Source organism: Tinamus guttatus, unplaced genomic scaffold (assembly GCF_059628265.1).
Source record: "Tinamus guttatus ecotype Peru unplaced genomic scaffold, ASM5962826v1 Tinamus_guttatus_pri_ptg000116l, whole genome shotgun sequence".
NCBI lineage: Eukaryota > Metazoa > Chordata > Aves > Tinamiformes > Tinamidae > Tinamus > Tinamus guttatus.
In genome coordinates this window covers 1,529,650-1,547,617 of record NW_028288650.1, presented here as the reverse complement: position 1 = coordinate 1,547,617, position 17,968 = coordinate 1,529,650, and the positions used below count along the sequence as shown (strand labels likewise).

General features: G+C 38.8%; 1 protein-coding gene across 1 annotated transcript in view; it reads right to left on the bottom strand.

The window, feature by feature from the left end:
* WDPCP (WD repeat containing planar cell polarity effector) overlaps window positions 1-15,548 on the bottom strand; it is a 52,956-nt gene extending 37,408 nt beyond the window's left edge. The window contains exons 1-7 of the mRNA XM_088521269.1: window positions 15,462-15,548; window positions 14,189-14,233; window positions 13,631-13,681; window positions 11,470-11,540; window positions 11,162-11,221; window positions 2,872-2,986; window positions 861-994 (exon numbers count right to left, since the gene is read on the bottom strand). Of these exons, the coding sequence (XP_088377395.1) occupies window positions 861-994; window positions 2,872-2,986; window positions 11,162-11,221; window positions 11,470-11,540; window positions 13,631-13,681; window positions 14,189-14,233; window positions 15,462-15,522 (537 nt within the window). The 5' untranslated portion in view covers window positions 15,523-15,548. The remainder of the gene's footprint in view (window positions 1-860; window positions 995-2,871; window positions 2,987-11,161; window positions 11,222-11,469; window positions 11,541-13,630; window positions 13,682-14,188; window positions 14,234-15,461) is intronic.
* Window positions 15,549-17,968: the final 2,420 nt, after the last annotated feature.

Genomic DNA, 17,968 nt, shown 5'->3' with positions numbered 1-17,968 from the left:
CCTTATGTGAGGAAGCAAATTACCGAGGGGTTGTGAGGGGGAAAATATGAAATAACTGGATAAATGTTAACTCTTGCTTGCTGTATCCTTCTCCCTGCCTTGGGTACAGGTTGGTCTCTTCATTCCTGCAGCAAATTGCATGTGGGCCCTCTCCTTCTCTATCTGCTCAAAGTCAGTCGCCACTGGCTCGTTATTTTTTCCTGCCACAGTGCCAAGTGCTCCCAGATAAGGTCACAGCGGTACCGTTCTGGACCCAAAGCGTTCACCATCCACATAGATTATGTCTACACAGCCCAGCCCGGCCAAGACAGAGAGTAATTGAGCTGGAGTTGGGTTTTGCACGCAACGAAACCATGTTGAAGCTACCTCAGCTATCTCTAGACAACAGTCACTGCTGTGGCTGCGGCATAGACACAACCACACTTAAAGGCTGCAGTTAAACACAAGTATTCTGATCTTCACTAAATAAATGAGGAATTGAGGTACAGAGGTGCCCACTCACCTGCCTCAGGTCACAAACACAGCTGGTCAGTGGTGAGAAACTTGCTTCTCTATCTCGTGTCCTAGCTCTGCGCCTTAATTACAAAACCCGCTCTCCCAACAGTGATCACTGTAACTACAGGGAAAACTAAGATATCTGCAAAGAATTACAGCAGTCTTGGAGCCCAGAGAGGTGACTGAATTATCACAGCTTCATGAGTTGGGGTGTATCAGGTGAGCCACAGCAATGGTCTGTGCGTGCACCGTTAGCCCACAGCAAACAAAAGGTAACGCACATTAGCTCAAACCTTTTACACTGAGATTTACCACTACAGACTTTACTTCATGTCGGTATTTATAGTCAGCGTTAACAGGTATACCTTAAAATCCAAGGAAGAGAGTTTTTCCAGTCTTTTGTTCACATCAGGAGACCCCATCTTCTTTGTAAATTGAATAAAGCAGAGCTGGTTATGGTCCCCAAATGACAAGACGATGAAACCATCCGTAATAACAGCTGGAAAAAAATAAATAAAAATAGTCACCATTATAATAACTGTTTCTACTAAGCAAGCAAATTACTGAGTCCTCCACTGAGACACCGCAAAAAATAATTTTTTCTTAAATATTACACTAGGGATCTGCAGTCTCTTAAAAGGCATCAGTGTTTCATTCTGCCAGGATTTTCTTGGAAATGAGAAATAAAGCTTAAGGACTACTCAGATTACAGAAAACTCAATAAATTAAGTCAGACCAAGTTACTGCTACATTTAAATATACATTTTGTTCTTCCCTTACATTTCCATTTTCTTCTTTTTTTTTTTCTTTCTGCCTACAGTAACATCCTCCAATATTTTGCAATTGCACCTAATGCAGCATTGCCTGTGATGAGGCTGATAAATGCAAATTAACACTTGAGGTATATTTGGCATTTTGACATTGGGATCAAGCAGTGCAGCAGCAGGAAGGTTCCAGATGCTACTGCAGACACTGCACAAGGTTGTGCTTTAGATGAGTTATTAACTCGTTGAAAACTTCAGATGTGGTACCCAAACAAAACAGATAACCAAGAAGAAGGAGACCCCCTTGAAGTGTGGAAAAGTGCTGTGGAAATTGTTATCATAAAGAGAGTGCTAGACTGAAACAGTTCAACACAAAACAGAACAACTAATTTGACAATGAAAATGAATTAATCCATACTATCTGGGATTATTTCCCCCAGGCACTACCTGCTGGTCAAGCAATGCATCCCTATAAGCAGATTTCTGAGAAGGAAATAAGTCACCATGGTGCCTAGTTCCACGTGGCTGAAGAGCAGCTGGTGAGAATGAGGTTTAAGGCAACGTGAACAAGCTGCTTTCAGGAGGTAACTCGGGAAGCTCTGCTAAAAGCAGCAGCTCCAGGTCATTCGGGGCCTGATCTGAAAACAGAGAGGGGCCTGGGGTGTCGGGCTAAGGGCAGGAACAGGAGTCAAGAGGCAAACTGCATTCTGCACTTGTTGTGTAATTAGTTTTTTGAATACTAAGGATTCTGTTAGCATAGGAGTGTTATTTTTCAAGGCTTAATTACTATGCACAAATAGGGAAAAATCAGACACAGTATTGCATCTTTTTTAAATAGCAAGGCCAGTATTCAACAGATGCCTCGTGAATGGAAGAAAGCATGTTACTAAAGATTAAAACTAAATTTCGCATACATTCACATTGAAAAGCCGTAACTTGGATCTACATTTTGGAGAAATTTAGAATACAATTCACAATGAAAATTCCACATTCTTGATCACGCAGATGGCAGGATATTAACATCTGGATGAGCTCATCAGTGGAGCTTTGTAGAGAGACGATGTAAAAACTAAGTTGATATTATAAAACTGCTGACAATGGGCACATTTTATGAATTTGTTTCTGCAATATGCAAAAACTTGATTTTTAGCAGTCATTGGTCAATCACTGGTCAATAGTGAGATGCTGGAAATCCAGAAAGTAAACACCTCCATACAGATAACATTATCCAACATTTTTAATAGGTAAATATTTTTATAATAGATGAAACTTATCTATGACAAACATCCCTTGTAATTAATCAGTGTTTTAATTAATCAATGTTTGTTTCTGTCCCATTTTCCCTTTCATGATACCAACACGACAAGTTCAAGTGGCATGAATGTACAAGAAACCGAATTTTAGAAATCCATTCATTCTTTAACAAGCCTGAAAACTTTGATGTCAAATATTATTCTTAAAGTGTTCTTAGTCCTAAGGGTCCTAACTATGGCATTACATGCAATTACTTGTTGTGTTTGCAAGTCCCCAGTGGCAATAATTAGTCTACCTGTTGACACACTGCTTCTCTATTGTTAATGCAGGCAATTGATTTGCACGTGGGTGTAATTACCGTCGCTGATGGTGTCGGAGATGAGCTTCCCCACCAGGGTCCTGTCAATCACCACCTTCTCCAGCTGTGGCCCAGAAAGGCTTAGGGACACCAGGACACCTGAATGAAAGAGGAGCTAAATCCAAAGAGCAAGAAAACAAGACATGGAGAATCAATAATAAAGTGAAACATTCCAAGGTACAGATTTATTGCTGTCTGTTATGTAGTCAGCTAATTTTCAGACTTACAAAGGAGACTTTTATCTTAGACGTGAAGATGTCTTGTAAGGACTTTCAAAGCTTTTTCAGTGAAAAAACACTGAATTATGTGGGTACGAGAATTAAAATGTACTGAATTAGAATGGTAAAAACTGTCTGAAAGCCTGATCTGAATGGACATCAGAATCCCTCTTCATCATCAAAACACTGATTGTTGCTTTTTTCACTACAACCTCTTGTGTCTAAGAACAAACCAACCAACTCAATGCTCAGCAAAGGTAAAACTCTGATGTTTAAGTACTTCTGTACCTGAATATTGGGCCAAAATTCAAATACTGCTACTAACATGGTTTTTGTCTGCTGACCTTGAGAGGTTTTCAGTGAAACTGAAATTGGTCTACAGACCCTTAGATCAACATAGTTCTTGGTCTATTTTTACTGTGCCTGTCATTCACAGACCTGATTTTTTTATATTACATAATTGTGGTTTATATTCTAACTAGAAGTAGATTTTAAAAAACCCAAAAAACTCTGTGCTTTTCTTTTAAAAATGGATATATGACAAATCGTTGCTGTTATAGTAGAAGCTGGCATAAAAATTCCTGTCTATTTTGTGTTACAGCTCTGTGTTACAGAGACAAACTTGGCTGTAATGTACTTTATAGCACAATACACTTGTACGTAGCACACCAGGCAAACCTTCTTGCAATGAAATCTACTGGATTATATAATAATCTCCAGGAAAAGTGTCAGGAACCCAATTCTAGGAGCCTTTTACAATGGGTAGCACAAGGATAAGAAAATATCATGTTGGGAGCAATCCTGAGTTGGCAGTAAGAGGCATTAAGACGTTCCCATGTCTTTTCCCCGTCTTTTCTACACATCAGAAGCAATAATTTCATTTCCACGACTCTCCTTCAGCTCTATGGCTGCATTACAATGATTGTATTTGTTTTACATGTTTCTTTTTCAAAGTCAAGAGGACATAAAATGGCATATGACTGTGCTGAAATAAATAATACAAGTGCTGGGGCCAGGAGTGTAGTGATCTAATTGATTTTGGTTTTTGTTCTCAGCTCTGTTCCCAGTTATTTAGCTATACAGAATGTCAGTTGTACATACTATGCTGTATTACTACAGTTCTATGCTCTCTGCAGCAAAAAACTCAACAGGAATATTTAAATAATGAACCTTTTTGCCTGACCAATATCTTTAACCAACCTTTTTCCAATATATTTTCTTGCCAATTCACAGCAGACAGTTTGAAAACAAATCCTAACGACATTTGAAAAAGAAACCCAAACTACCTGCAATGCAAAATAGATTTGCTATAAACAGATGGTCTTTTCCCATGCTGTCAAACTCGAATCTTGCATTAGTTTGAAAATATATATATTCAATATTTCACTATTCCCTGTCATAACAGATGTCCTTTAAGGTTTTGTCCTCGTAAAATTGTTAGACACAGTTACACTCATACAGCTTTTACTATAATCTTTCAAAACTTCAATCTATCCTTATGTTGGAGCTAGATTAGATAAAATCACAATTTATCCCCAACTTCATAACAGGAGCCCAGCAAGGTTTGATTATGGTTAGCTGTAATTGCCCAGAGAACCCAGCTGAAAAAGTAAGGGCTGAAACCTAGCCCTACTTTGCAAGAATGCACCTACCAAGCAAAATTACATAAATACTCTAGAAAAACAGCTCTAAATTACTCAGTGAGTATCAGTCTGCCACAAAAGAGTAAAACTCTCCAAATCTGCCAGTGCTATGGACCACTCGGAGAGCTGGTGCAGCCACATAAATGAATCTGCACCTTGTGTCTTCCCCAAGACCTTTGCTTGGGAGCAGCCGGCTCTTCCCCCAGAAAATGCTACTATAACAGCAGGAATTTTTCCCTTGCAGCAAGTGAGAAGGGCATCCTGGAGGTAAAAGAGCATTCCTGGACTTCTGAACCAGAAGCCTGTTTGCAGCATCTTAGTTTAGTTGACAAGGTAGGGAACTAATCATTCACCTAACACTCCCTATTTTGGATATTAAAGAGAGTCTCTCTCAATATGGCATGATACAATGACACAGTATGAGTAAAATTTGCATGGCCTTTATTGTTTCTTACAATAATCTCTACCGCTTTTATTTTTAATTTTTCAATAAAGTTTGAGATATTTGAATAAAGCTTAATCTTTAACAGCTTTTTGCTCTAATGCACTCATGGCAGAGGCTAAGTATATCTGTGTTCCACAGGTTTAAGTCTTTGACTCTAGGAATTAAACAAGTAAATCGGAGACCTCACATACTATATGGTTATATAGGGACAATATTTCTTCCACTCCCTTATAAAAATCCTTTGGCTTAGGGGAGATCTCTTAAAACATCCTACAGGGAAAGGTATCCTAGATGGAAAGAATTTGTTGGAAGAAAGAAGGATAATTCACTGGAGTTCAAGATTGAGTCCATTAGAAATATAGATGGTAGCAGGGAGGAATAAACCATGTTATTATATATATGTGAAGGAAATTATTGGGTGCAAAACCTTGTGTACTCTCTTTTCACGTTTCTCAAATGAAGCCAAAACAACTGCAACTGGATTTCTCTAACAAATGAATGTGATGTTACAGAAGAACACCTTAATTTCAGTTATAGGAGAAACAGCACTGAGAAAATCAAATTAAAAGAAAAAAAATACATTATGTAGAAGGCCTTTGTTTAAAACAATGCAACGAAGACAAACAAAAGCATATTTTCAAAAATATTTCTTAATGTTCACCATGAAACACAAGCAGGTATTTAAATGAAGGAAAAACACATTATCTTTCCTCAAAAATGGTCTATAAAATGGAAAATATTTATCTGCTTAAGCTGAAACATCACTGTTTCAATTCTCTACTCACTGCACAGTCTATGCAAAGACTCTTAGAGGATAATAAGATGTCTTGTACGTAAACTCTCATAGCTAAGATTGTATTTTGGTGGACAAGAGCAGGCCAGTGATAAGCAGGAATAAACATGGCCCAGGCTGGGAAGGCTGCAAACTTGGCTTGAACACAGACACACAACTGCTGCTCCAGGGACTTGTCCATCATTACTGAGGGAAAAAAGCAAATATATGAAGCATTATTTACCCAAGACACAAAGCCATCCCACCTAACAGAACTGATATCAAACTGAGGAAAGAAACTCATGCGAATGACATACATCAGGTGTCCCTCAAACCAAGCACTGCCATGTGAGAAATGGAAATCTGGAGAAATAGCTCGACACCTCCAAGTGTTCCTAAGCAAAACGTGAAGGTATTGGAAGCATGGACTTGTTTTCTGTGCTTGAACAGAGTCTGAGCAAAACGTTTGGGCTTCTGGTGACTTGATGTGCTGGGAAGGGAGGATCTTTTAATCTCTGTGTTGTTGGGGAGCTGAATGTGAAGGCTGTAGAGGGGGGACATACTTTGTACACTGAAATGGTTCTCTGGAAGGCAAGAAGGGCAGCAGATGGAGCAGAGCACAGACTTAGCACTCACATACACACTTAAAACTTATGCACCTCCGTAGAACTTAAACATGTCCTTAAGTGGATTCCTTTATCCTCGGAAGCCTTGGCCCTTGACTCCTCATTCATGCTGCTTAGCTGCTTATCAGCCCTTCTACCTAAAAAGATACCTACAGAGCAAAGCCAGGATTTGCCTCTATCTGATTAAAATTGGAAGAGAAGGAAAATATGCCTGCAAAAAATATTGCTGCAAACTGTTTTCCCTCACAGAGCCCAACCTACAAAGGAATATGCAAAAGTAGAAGAGAGTTGCAAAGCATTTCTTGTTCAAGCAGGTTCCCAGGGTTTTTCCCCACCTCTTCATTCCAGATTGCTTTCTTAGCCACCCTACCATAATTATTCTGTTGCATGCCTCATTACAGATGAAGTTATTGTTGTTACATGTTACTGTTACACAATAATCAATGCATTTGTACTTCTGGCTCCAAATCTTGAAAACCACAAAACACATTAATGGCCGTGATCAAAAGCAACCAAAAGAATTTAATATGAGGGCAGTGTTCCTCTCAGGAACCAGTGATGGCTACAAACTTCTCATGTGTTCGAGCCGTGATGTCTTGATTTTGGTATCAGATGTGCCCGTGTATGTCACCACGTATCTTGCTAAATCACTTTGCTTATGGGCATGGTAGCAAATATAACAAGCCATGTCAGCATATACTGCTGTGTATCTCAATTCAGAATCCAGTCCTAAGTATGTCAAGGACGGCAACAAAAGCCCATTCACATACATATGTAAATTGCAACACAAATCAAATTAAATCAGAGTAATTAAGCAAAGAATATATAAATCTTCTTCACTAGCAGGTAACAGATATGATTCATGTCTACTGTTTGGCTTTTATACAATAAAGTAATTCAGTGCTGGCATGTGTTTAGTGTCTAAATACATCATAATGCAAATGTAAAAGTTAAAAAAAAAAGCTGGAAATCAAATGTTTCAGCTATATTGCATTATTTTTACTGCTTCATATTGTAAAACCAAGCCTGAAACCACCATTTCATAAGATTGATTTCATGATTTTGTGGCAAAACTTAAAAGCATTCCAAAGAATTAGAGAAGGAGACCAGAGAAGAGGAAGTCAGAGCTTCTTCCTAGTAAACTAAACAATATTGGTGAAATTAATTCCTCCAATTATTTCTTCTGGGCTGAAGAGAAAGGGAAAGCCAATTTAATTAGAAATAACACAGTGGCATCTTACTGTAAAGACTTCTTCTCTGTTTTTTTTTTTTTTTTTCTGTCAGATTTCTTTTATGGTCTATTTATTTTCTTTTGACAACAACTAACAGAAGATTACAGGATTATTTCCCAAGCTCACCATAGGTCATCAAATGTGGGGTTTAGAGGTACCACGCTGAAACGCTGTACGGTCGAGGACTACGGGAACAAGCAGCAACAGAGTTAAGGAGCACAGCTCAGTCCTTCAGGGCTCGACTAAGCCCTTTTAAATAGGAGAGCAAACTCCTTGACAAAAATCTCCGTACAGTCTAGGTTATGTTTACATGAACTGGCACATCCTCTGTTTCAGAAGCTTTAAGTAGTATTAGAATGCAGAGTCGGGACTGTAAAAATAAAGGTCAGGGTATTTTGGGGGGCAGTAAGCATGGAAGTAAATATGAAAGTTCTAATGCATTGATTATTCTATAGAAAGAAAGTAATGGGAGAAATTTTGATGCATAAAATGAAATCTTAAGATAGGTAGAGTGCTGGGCCAGCATTAAAGTAGACCTAGGTAAACTCATACAAAAGAGCTAATTTAGAGGAAAGCCTCGATCTAACAGATGAGATGACCTGCACGCAAACTAACTAGATGTTTAATTGAGGGATATCCATGAAGTCTAACTGGTCGTTTGCATGTACAGTTAATATGGCAACACACTTATTTTCAGCAGATTTGCATTTCATTTTGTAGCCCCTAGTTTTTGCCTGTGGGATAGTTCGGACCTGGGAGTGCCAGGGGCCAGGGAAGGCACGAAGGGATTAGGAATAGTGGTTTTATGTACCAGAAGGCACGTTTGCAGCAGCCCTATGCTTGTTTTTCAGAAAATCTCAGAGGAATAACACTATTATTTTAAATGATAGTCCTATTGCCTTTATGCCCACTTTCGTTTTTTCTTTTTTTTCCCCTTTTCCCTGACAATTCTGTCTTGCTAGAAGTATAACAGTAGTGGGAAGATCTTTAGGATAGCATATTTTTTATTACAAAAGAACAGGAACTCTTCTCGATTCAGCTAAAGATATGACAGATTTGGATATGCAGGCCATTTAATGAAAATGTGATGACTGTTGAATTAAATATTTTTATTTCTATAACTGAATGTATTTGACATTTCTCACTACTCTAAAAAGGCAAGCAAAAAAACTGAAGATATTTTAATTCAATCATATAATCAATTTTTGCCCAAATTGCTGAAAATTATGACTATCTGCAGGGTAATTCACTACCTGCTCTCAGTGCTGTTTGACTGATTTGTTACTTCCTAGCCGAAGTTAATGCAAACGTGGCCTCTTCTTTTTCCATTAACAGCTGCTCGGGTATCCATGCCGCAGTGCTAGGACATAGATCACACTATTATGTGATAAGGAATTTCTGCTGAAACAGTTAAGCCATAAGCTCTGAACCTCCTTTTCAGAGTGTCAGAACATCTGTATCAAAAAGGCAGGAGTCCAAATAATCCTACAAAAAGCTCAAAGGCAGATGAGCATCAGGAAAACAAATAGTTTGACATACAAATTGATGCATAGCCCTTTTTGTATTGTAGACTGTCCCAAACTGCTCTTTTTTTTCTGTTTTATTTTCATTTGTTAGCACTTATATTTTGAGGAAAACCAATAGTACAGTAACACAATCGTGTTGGCAAAACACTCTAACCCCTTTTGGAGAGTTCAATTATCAAGCATTATTATACAAAAACATGTTGTTTTGTGTTTGAGAAAGCAAAAGCAGAATTTGGTGGCAGAGAAATCATTATTGTCTGTAACTTTAACTCTGGCTATGTTATACATAAGCTATGCAAACCCCTATAGTCAATTTATCAATCTCTCTTTGTACGATTCAGTTCAATATAGAACCAGAGATATCCAGATATGTTAGGATAAAAAGGAAATCTCTTTTATTTCCCGTTTTCTGAAATAAATAACTTTGTTTGTGTTGTCTCTTTTTTACTATGAATGCCTGAAACTAGTTAGGAAATGCTAACTCCAAAATTGTGTTCTGTAGCATTTGATAGCCAAGGTAATGGCAGGACAATCAAATTTTGGCAAGGATTCCCTATCCCAGATATGTATTGATAAGGAATGCAAGTGTTTATAGACACAGGTGGGAGGGGAGGAAGAATGACAGGGGGAGAATGGACAGAAAAAGCAAGTGAAAAGACAGCAACCCTGATGAGAATGCAATGGATTAATATATTTGCGGTTAATTAATTTAGTGTTTCTTATCAAACTCTCTAATCAGAAAAAATAAAAAAAGACCTCTAAATTATTGGAAAATTGATGTTTAAAATTCTTCTAGAAGATGAACATTCACAGATGTTTACCATGTATACTTGCATAAGAGGGATATAGTTTTATTAGAGATAATATCTGTTGGCCAAATGTACTTCTGACAGTAATATCTTTATTACTGATATAAAAAAGTAGTCTTTATACTATTTGGCACGTCAGGTATTTACATTTTTTGGTACTCTTAAAGACACTTCTGGGATTTCAGCTACGATTCATTCAGCTGACGCACATTTGAAGCTACTGCACTTAAAAGGAAAAAAAAAACGAAACTGAAAAAGTAAAGAAGTTAAAACCAAACTTTCTTTTTAGAAACAGTATTAGTAACATTTTAAAATATTTTCCCTGCAGACCAGCTTACAGTATGGTACACATTCCTCAGGAATAATGAAGACGGTAGAAATTTATACAACACTTTGCCCATGTTTTGCAGAACAAGCTGTCGACTAAAGAGCTGGAATATGTTTAATGTTCAGACCTCCCACCTCCCCTGCTGCCCTGTGCTAATGAGTATGTGAAAAGCTGTTTCTTTTACACAATATCTGGAACTTCTATAGACAGAGCACATAGCTACGTGTGCCACATGTCACATTATCTCTCGTTGCGCAACTTGAGGGCTTAGATTTATAGCCTCTCTCTCATGTTACACAAGCACAAAGTAAGAAGGAATTGTGACAGCCTTGTAAATAATTAGATATAATAAGTGTAACATAACATAGATTCCAAATCTCTTTATCTTTTTCAGCCACTCCTTTGGCCTCATCTTTTGGGGTTCAAGATGCTTTCAGTTTCCACGAAAAAAACATCATCTCACAAAATCAGGCCAATAAAAAACACAACGTTTTATAGAATCTATTTCGGATAAAGAATTTAAGTAAACACAATCTAGGTAATAAAAGCCACATATGTTAAAAACCACAGACGCATTATTAATTACTGGACTTGTTGCATTGGTTAACATTTTAACCCGGTTGTATCAATCACTGAGTGATGGTTCGGCTCCATTGACCGCGTACTGCAAGAGGATGTCAAAACATTTTACCTGACAGGTATGTTTGTTCTTCCATTTGCTCAGCACACACTGACTGTTTTGCATCAAGTCCTGAAGGACAACAGAAAACAGAGAGCAGAGTTGGCATGCACACTGTCACTCTTGGTTAACATATTTTTCATATTTAAGTTTCTAGATGAAGAGTGCTACAGAAAGATGCAGCTGTTTTGGACAGTCCACCAAACAAAAGCACATTTATGGTCCCTGGGAGGGCTGGACTTTCATGAAAATTAAAGCTGTTGAAAGACGTCTGAAAACCAGATTTCATGTGGCTGCATTTGGAAGTTTCTGAAACATACCTCTACCTCCTTGAGGGTATCTCGCAGTTTTTCTGGTCGTTTGTTTTTAAGTATCCAAGGATAGCCTCGAGCTGGCAAATAAAAGCAAAAATAAAAAAAAGAGACAAATACGTACATATATATATGTGTGTGTTCATCTATCTGTGCATATGTGTACAAGCTTATATATGTATATAGTAGAAAATGTTTCTTTTTCTGTGGTAAACACAGAACTCAGATTCCTAGGAATCACCTTAAACATAAAACTTAACATATAATTGGACAGAAACAGGTAGGTTTTCCATTGTCAAATGACAGCCTTTTGAAAGGCTCTATTGCAGAACTACTTAGCATGAAATACCCCCTAACTATGATTTCACCATGGCAATTGTGCACAAAAAGCTGCCAAGCATTTGCAGGGAGAAGGACTCGCACATTCAGTATGTTTAATTCAGATTCCAGTTATCAAATCCTAGACAAATACTATTCTCATGAATTCACTGCCTGACTTCAAAGAGCAGGTGCAGATATGTCTGCAAAATATATGTGCACAAATGTACACATATACACAGGTAATAACAAATTGTGAATGTCACAACTTATGTTATGTAGTACAGTCATTTATAGAATTTGTTCTTAAAAATTTGGTCAAAGTCAAGCAAACAAAAAACTGTAAAGAAAGGGAAAATGTTTGAGCACAACTGCCAGGCTCACTCAGGTCACAGTCCTCTTGGACGCCTACACTCAATTAGCCTATTTAGGGCTATTTGGCAAACTATTTTGAAAATTGTGGTCTAATACAATAATTTGGAAACCCACAGGATGGCAAAGCTTCTGCTGGAGTGGCTGAGAATCAGACTCTAATAATTTCAGAAATTTCATCATTTGAAAGTTTTCTGTTCCTAAGTGTACAATGAAAACCATGAGACACTTAAACACATTTCCTTTTTTAATAGATTTCTTTCTATCTAGCCTACTTAAAAGAAACCCTGATAAAAAGTTTTGAGCTCTGAGCTGCCAATTCATAGGCCAACTTCCAGTCTGAATAACTTACACAGTTGTACTTAACAACTCCCCCACAAAAAGTAGCTTACAATGGAAATGCTATAGTGTGAAAAAATGAAGGATTTCATATATCAGCAAAAGAGCACACCAACATACAACTTCCCTTTGTATTTTACTGGACCAAAGCCAGTGGTGGTGGAACTGTTATGCTAATATTAATTATGTGTGTAAGATCGCATTTTCAGTAGGTACCTTCATAAATACTGGAATATTTATCCACATATGCAATATGGGAAACTGCCTGTACAGACACCAGGCTAAAATTACGAATCAGCAGCTGTGAATAAAGTCACCCAAAGCTCCTCTTTAAGAAGATCCCATCAGGGTTTCATCCTGCTCCTTGGCCTGCTGCAAACAACTTGCCCTTCTGGAGTGAATTTTGGCTCCCAATCATTCCGTCGGGAATTTCAATCTGATCACATGAAATGTTAATGCGGTTTTAACAGCATATATATTACCTTGTGAAGTCTTCTAAAAATCAATTAGATTTTTCAGAGCAGTTAGGTATTAATGTGTGAATATTAACGTGTATATTTAATGCTGTAAAACTTGAGCCAGGGAAAAGTTATACTAATATAAAAAAATTTACCTGTCACAGCACTGTGGTGTGATAGTATGAACTGAAATTGCTTTTAAACAGATAAGGCAGGAACTCAGAATACAATGTAAATGTTTCAAAGCTAAAAACATTCTGTGGAGATAGCTGATTATTAACCCATAATTCTATTTCTGCTGAAAGTATTTTAGTTATAATTTTCAGTTGAGAGGGTGGTGGTATTTCAATTCACGAGCTGACTGGAAAAATGTTTATTGCTCATCTGCAGACTAAATTTTGTAAGGAAAACCCTGGATTGTGCTTGGAGAAGCAATGAGCACCACCATGTTCAGTGATACATAGAAGAAGATTGCAAGTACATCAGGAAGGAGGAGTTAGTTACAACTTTTCCAAGGTTCTGAGCTTTGTGGTTCTGGGCTAGTCTGGCTTCCAGCAAATGGGACGTGTAGAAAGCAACACTGGAAACAGCATGAGGTTATTTCAATGCTTTGCCAAGAGGCATCATCAATTCATATTAATCATTCAGTCTTACTATAACAAGAAACTCGGAGAGGTCCTTACATTCTGCAAACTGTTGCTTCTCTTCTAGGTAACCATGCTTCATCTGCAACACTAAAGAGAAGGATGAAAAGACGCATGATAATCCTTACAACAGCTGTCAGCAAACATTAATATCGGAGAGCAGCTTCATGCACTCGGATAAAACAGAGACATTTACAAGAAATTAAGGCGGTCCTGATGTTTTCACCTGCTAGGTGGGATATCTTAAACTTGCAGTGACAGAAAGGCTCAGGCAGCCCTGCAGGCCGGCCCGTCAGCAGGGCAGGAGGAGGCAGCGCGTGGAGCCCGCGGCAGCTCCTGCTTTCCCTGGCCCCGGCCAGGAGGTAACTCCAGCTGAAAAGGCCTTTTGGCCCGTCAGGAAACTTGGAGGATTAACAGGATTAATCAGATAAAGAAAATGGATCGTTCACTCCGAAATGGCCATTTCTGCTCCGCGCGGCGCTCGCGCGCGCTCGCAATGCCCTCTGCTGGGATGTATCACCCAGCAGCCTGTACTAAAGCACTCGACTGTAGGGAACGTTGCTTAGTTTTATTTCTGGGTAAATATTTGCATTTTACCTGGTTCACTCTTCTCGTAATACTGGTGGGTCCCAATATCTTCGTCTACAAGAAACAAAACACAATGAAGCAAGCGAAGGGCGACCTCTCACTTTTTGCTGGCTGGAGCAGAGCATCAGGTGTCACAGTGGGAAGGTAAGACAACATATTCCCTGCATGCCAGTAGACCTTCAAGACCCAGCAAGGGGTATATGACGAACCCCTACATTAATTTGGAGCTGTCCTCCCCGTCACATACATGGTAAGGCCCTGCTGCTAAGACGAGGCCTCAGCATGCGCCAGGCATGGAGCCCATGGGGACAGGGAGCACTTGGGGCAGCTCCTCGCTCGGCCCGTTGACACGTCCGTGTGCCCTGGCAAAGGGCACCCAGTCGAGCTGAGCTCCTACGACTTTAAGTTGCAGCGTTTTAAAATCAGCATGACAGATTTCTAGACTTAAACTTGTGGGAAATTAATACATGCGCAGGGAGGAAGCAAGAAAGTTGGTCAAAGATAGGAAATAGGTGCAGGAGGCCAGACTACACTTTCAACTGCAATAAGGCAATACTACGTGTTCTATTTAAGCCGTCAGATTTTTGTATGAAATAGAGCTTTTTGACTTTTTTATATTACAGCTACAGAACAGTTTTCATGCAGAAGTGGAATGCTAAGATATACTGAGTCAATTTTTCAATAATCACATTCATGTATGGTTTGCAGCAAAACTACAGTACACTATGATTGGCATGAAATGTCAGCAATAACATTTTGATATCATCTATTTCTAAATCAGTGGGGTTTTTTTTGAGCATCAGATTTTACCAGTAACAAGGGAAGATGCATATATGTAATTTCCACAAGGCTGGTAGTTAGTCACATGCCTGCTGGAACAATCGATGAATAAGATAAATAAACACTTTAAATTTTCCAGTAACCATGCAAAATATCCAGAACATGCAGCAATTTTTATTATTCATGCTGAAGTACAAATCACAGTGCCTCTGCAAATCAGCTCGACTACTGATTTCCATTCACCCAAACCAGTCATTACACTGAAGCCTACAGTCAGCAGGCTGTAGATTCCTAAAACATAATCACAACCTTTTAGGCTTGAAATGGTGCTCCAGCTTTATGATAACTGAAGATTCTGATGAGGTTCAAACATAATATTTGTACTTTTTTTTCTCCGAAGTATGAAAACATTTCATTTGTGTATTCAGAATTTTGTATCAAGTTAATATTCACCAAAAGGATTTCTTGTTCTGTTTTAGTTAACAGGTAATTGCTCACTTACCTCTAATGTGTAAGGTATTCTTCAAAGACCAAAGGTGCATCTCAGCCAGGCAGAAAGACATCTCATGGCAGATGAAAACTCAGCACTATCAAAAAAAGGGTAAAAAACACATGAGCAAATTAATTACTCTCTATCACTAGTGAAACTGCAGGTATTTCAGCAACCAAGTAGGAAAAGAGCTTAGCATTGGTGATGATTTGTTACTTTTAAGTTGTAGTTCTCAAAAGCAACAAAATGAATGAATGAGAATGAATAAAGAGGATAAAAAGTGTATTTGTTTATATATTTACATATGAGAAGAGCCAAATCAATATCTGCTCTTGAATTTACAGTTAACCTCACGATAGTGAATAACTGTGCTCAATGCTTCTCGTATATATGTTATAATTAATTTTTACTGTGTGCTTCTTACCTTGACACATGCAAAAGTTAAACCACTGCTTTCAGATCTGGCTTGTAGATATGGGAATTTTACTTTGGGGCCTAACTTTTTAACACTCTGCACATTGGGAGGTACCAATATGGTACCAGTTTTGAGCATAATGTTCTTGCAGGCTCTAGATATAATGCTAAATATCAAAAACAATGTTTTTCTAAATAAAGACAAAACACTTGTGTTAAATCAGTAGGGAAACAGCAGATGTGAAGCATGTAAAAGTAATGAATTGAAATATTTTGTGCAATGACTGCAATTATTAACTGTTTGCTGGGCGTGTTGGGAGTGACCCATCTGAACAGCCCCCTTGCAAAGGGGTTATATCTCAAGGGAGCACTGGGAATCTTTGGAAACGCGGGAACCCACAGAGTGCCCCGAGTAGTTTCCAGGGCACCAAACACTTAGTGCCACAGCTAAAATGGGCCGTGGGACCAGCAACGTCGGTGGCTTTGGCTAAACCCAAGACTCCACTAAAAACCGGACTCTGAAGGGGAACTTGGACAAACACAACAGAAGTCAAGAGTCGCTGTTGGTTTCGGGCTAGGCATAGATATTTTTCTTTTTCTGAAGGGGGCTCTTCATTTTCTTTCCATAAGGGTGCTCTAGCTAATGTTGTCAGAGGGATGAACCTATTAGTAGGAGACTGCAGAATTCCTATCATGTAACGAGTGTCAGACATAAACGTCCGGAGCGCTGTGATGAAACCATGTGCTGGAATCTCAGGTAGCACCAAGAAACCCATGGCAGTCCCAGCAGAGCTGTGAGACCTGCAGGTATTATCGCTCCAACTAATACGTGTGTTTTGATGCACTGCCTAATCCACTGAAATAGCACCAAGGAGAAATAGCATTTTCTTTACACTGATCCCCAAATGTACAAAGTCTTGCTGACTTACTAAATCCCATAGTCCTATCAAAAAAAAAAAAAGGGAAAAGCTCACAAAACACATACACACATCGAGTAAATGGAATATACTTTTGTTTGGGGTGAGAATGAGGTTTGGAAAAAAAAGGCACCGAGATTAACAGCATGGTGGTCTGTGTAACCTGGGGACATGCTCCTGATGTTAATACGGATGAGGGCAGCCCCTTGTTTCCCATGTGCACTTTAGGAAAAAGAGCCTGTATATTATAATTCTCTTTTTTTTTTTTCATTCTTTTCTCTCTTACGTTAACAAGTGAAACAACTTACATCCCCCAAGGCCCAAAGATGCTAGATTAGAATCTCTCACTGAGGGGAAGTCACTGAATTGAGTGAACTTTTCAGAACCCGATCCCGGGCTGACTTCAGGCCAAGGCCTTGAGGGCCAGGCAGCCTGGCCAAGGCCACTGAGGAGACTTGGGCACGACATTGCACGAACGAAGGTTCCCAAAACCACTCGAGACCCCACCAGGTCCCTTCAGTTCTGACCTCTCACTGAATATAAAGTCATCCCCTACCATTTTAATACCCTGTGTCACCTCCAGACTGACAGGTCAGGAAAGCAGAGGGGTGAGTACCGAGAGGACCTTCACATCCTTGTTTTTGTCACTGAGTGGCAGGGCCAGGCCTCCAAACACCAGAAGGAAGCTTCAAATGAGCACTCTCTCTTCAAGGCTCATAATTTTAAAAATTTGAACTCAGAAGTGAGAAAATAAGAAAGTGCTGTAAAGAAAGGTTAAAAATATATATAGTTTCTTAAAAATTGTACTTCAGTTTTGTACTGAACAACCTGAAGGGAGCAAAATTCTCTGCATAGCTCCAACAGAGTAGAAGATTGATTTTACCAATTACTCCAGCCTTGAGGACTAAACAACAACTGATTTTATTGCTTTCCCCTTCTTTGCGTCACAAACCAAGCCACGTATATGAATGGTGGAAACTCCTGCTCTATCATCTGCCCAAAAATACTGATCCCCGCACTTTAAAACTGAGTGCAATTGGGAAAATGGGATCAAGGCAGTCCATTGTTAAGGTAAATCTGGAATTCAGTTTAATAGCCAGTTCTTTTCTTTGGCTCACTCAACATTGCCTGGCCGCTTTCGCAATATTCCCATAAACAATAGGAATGTTTGGTGGCTGCAAAAGCTCA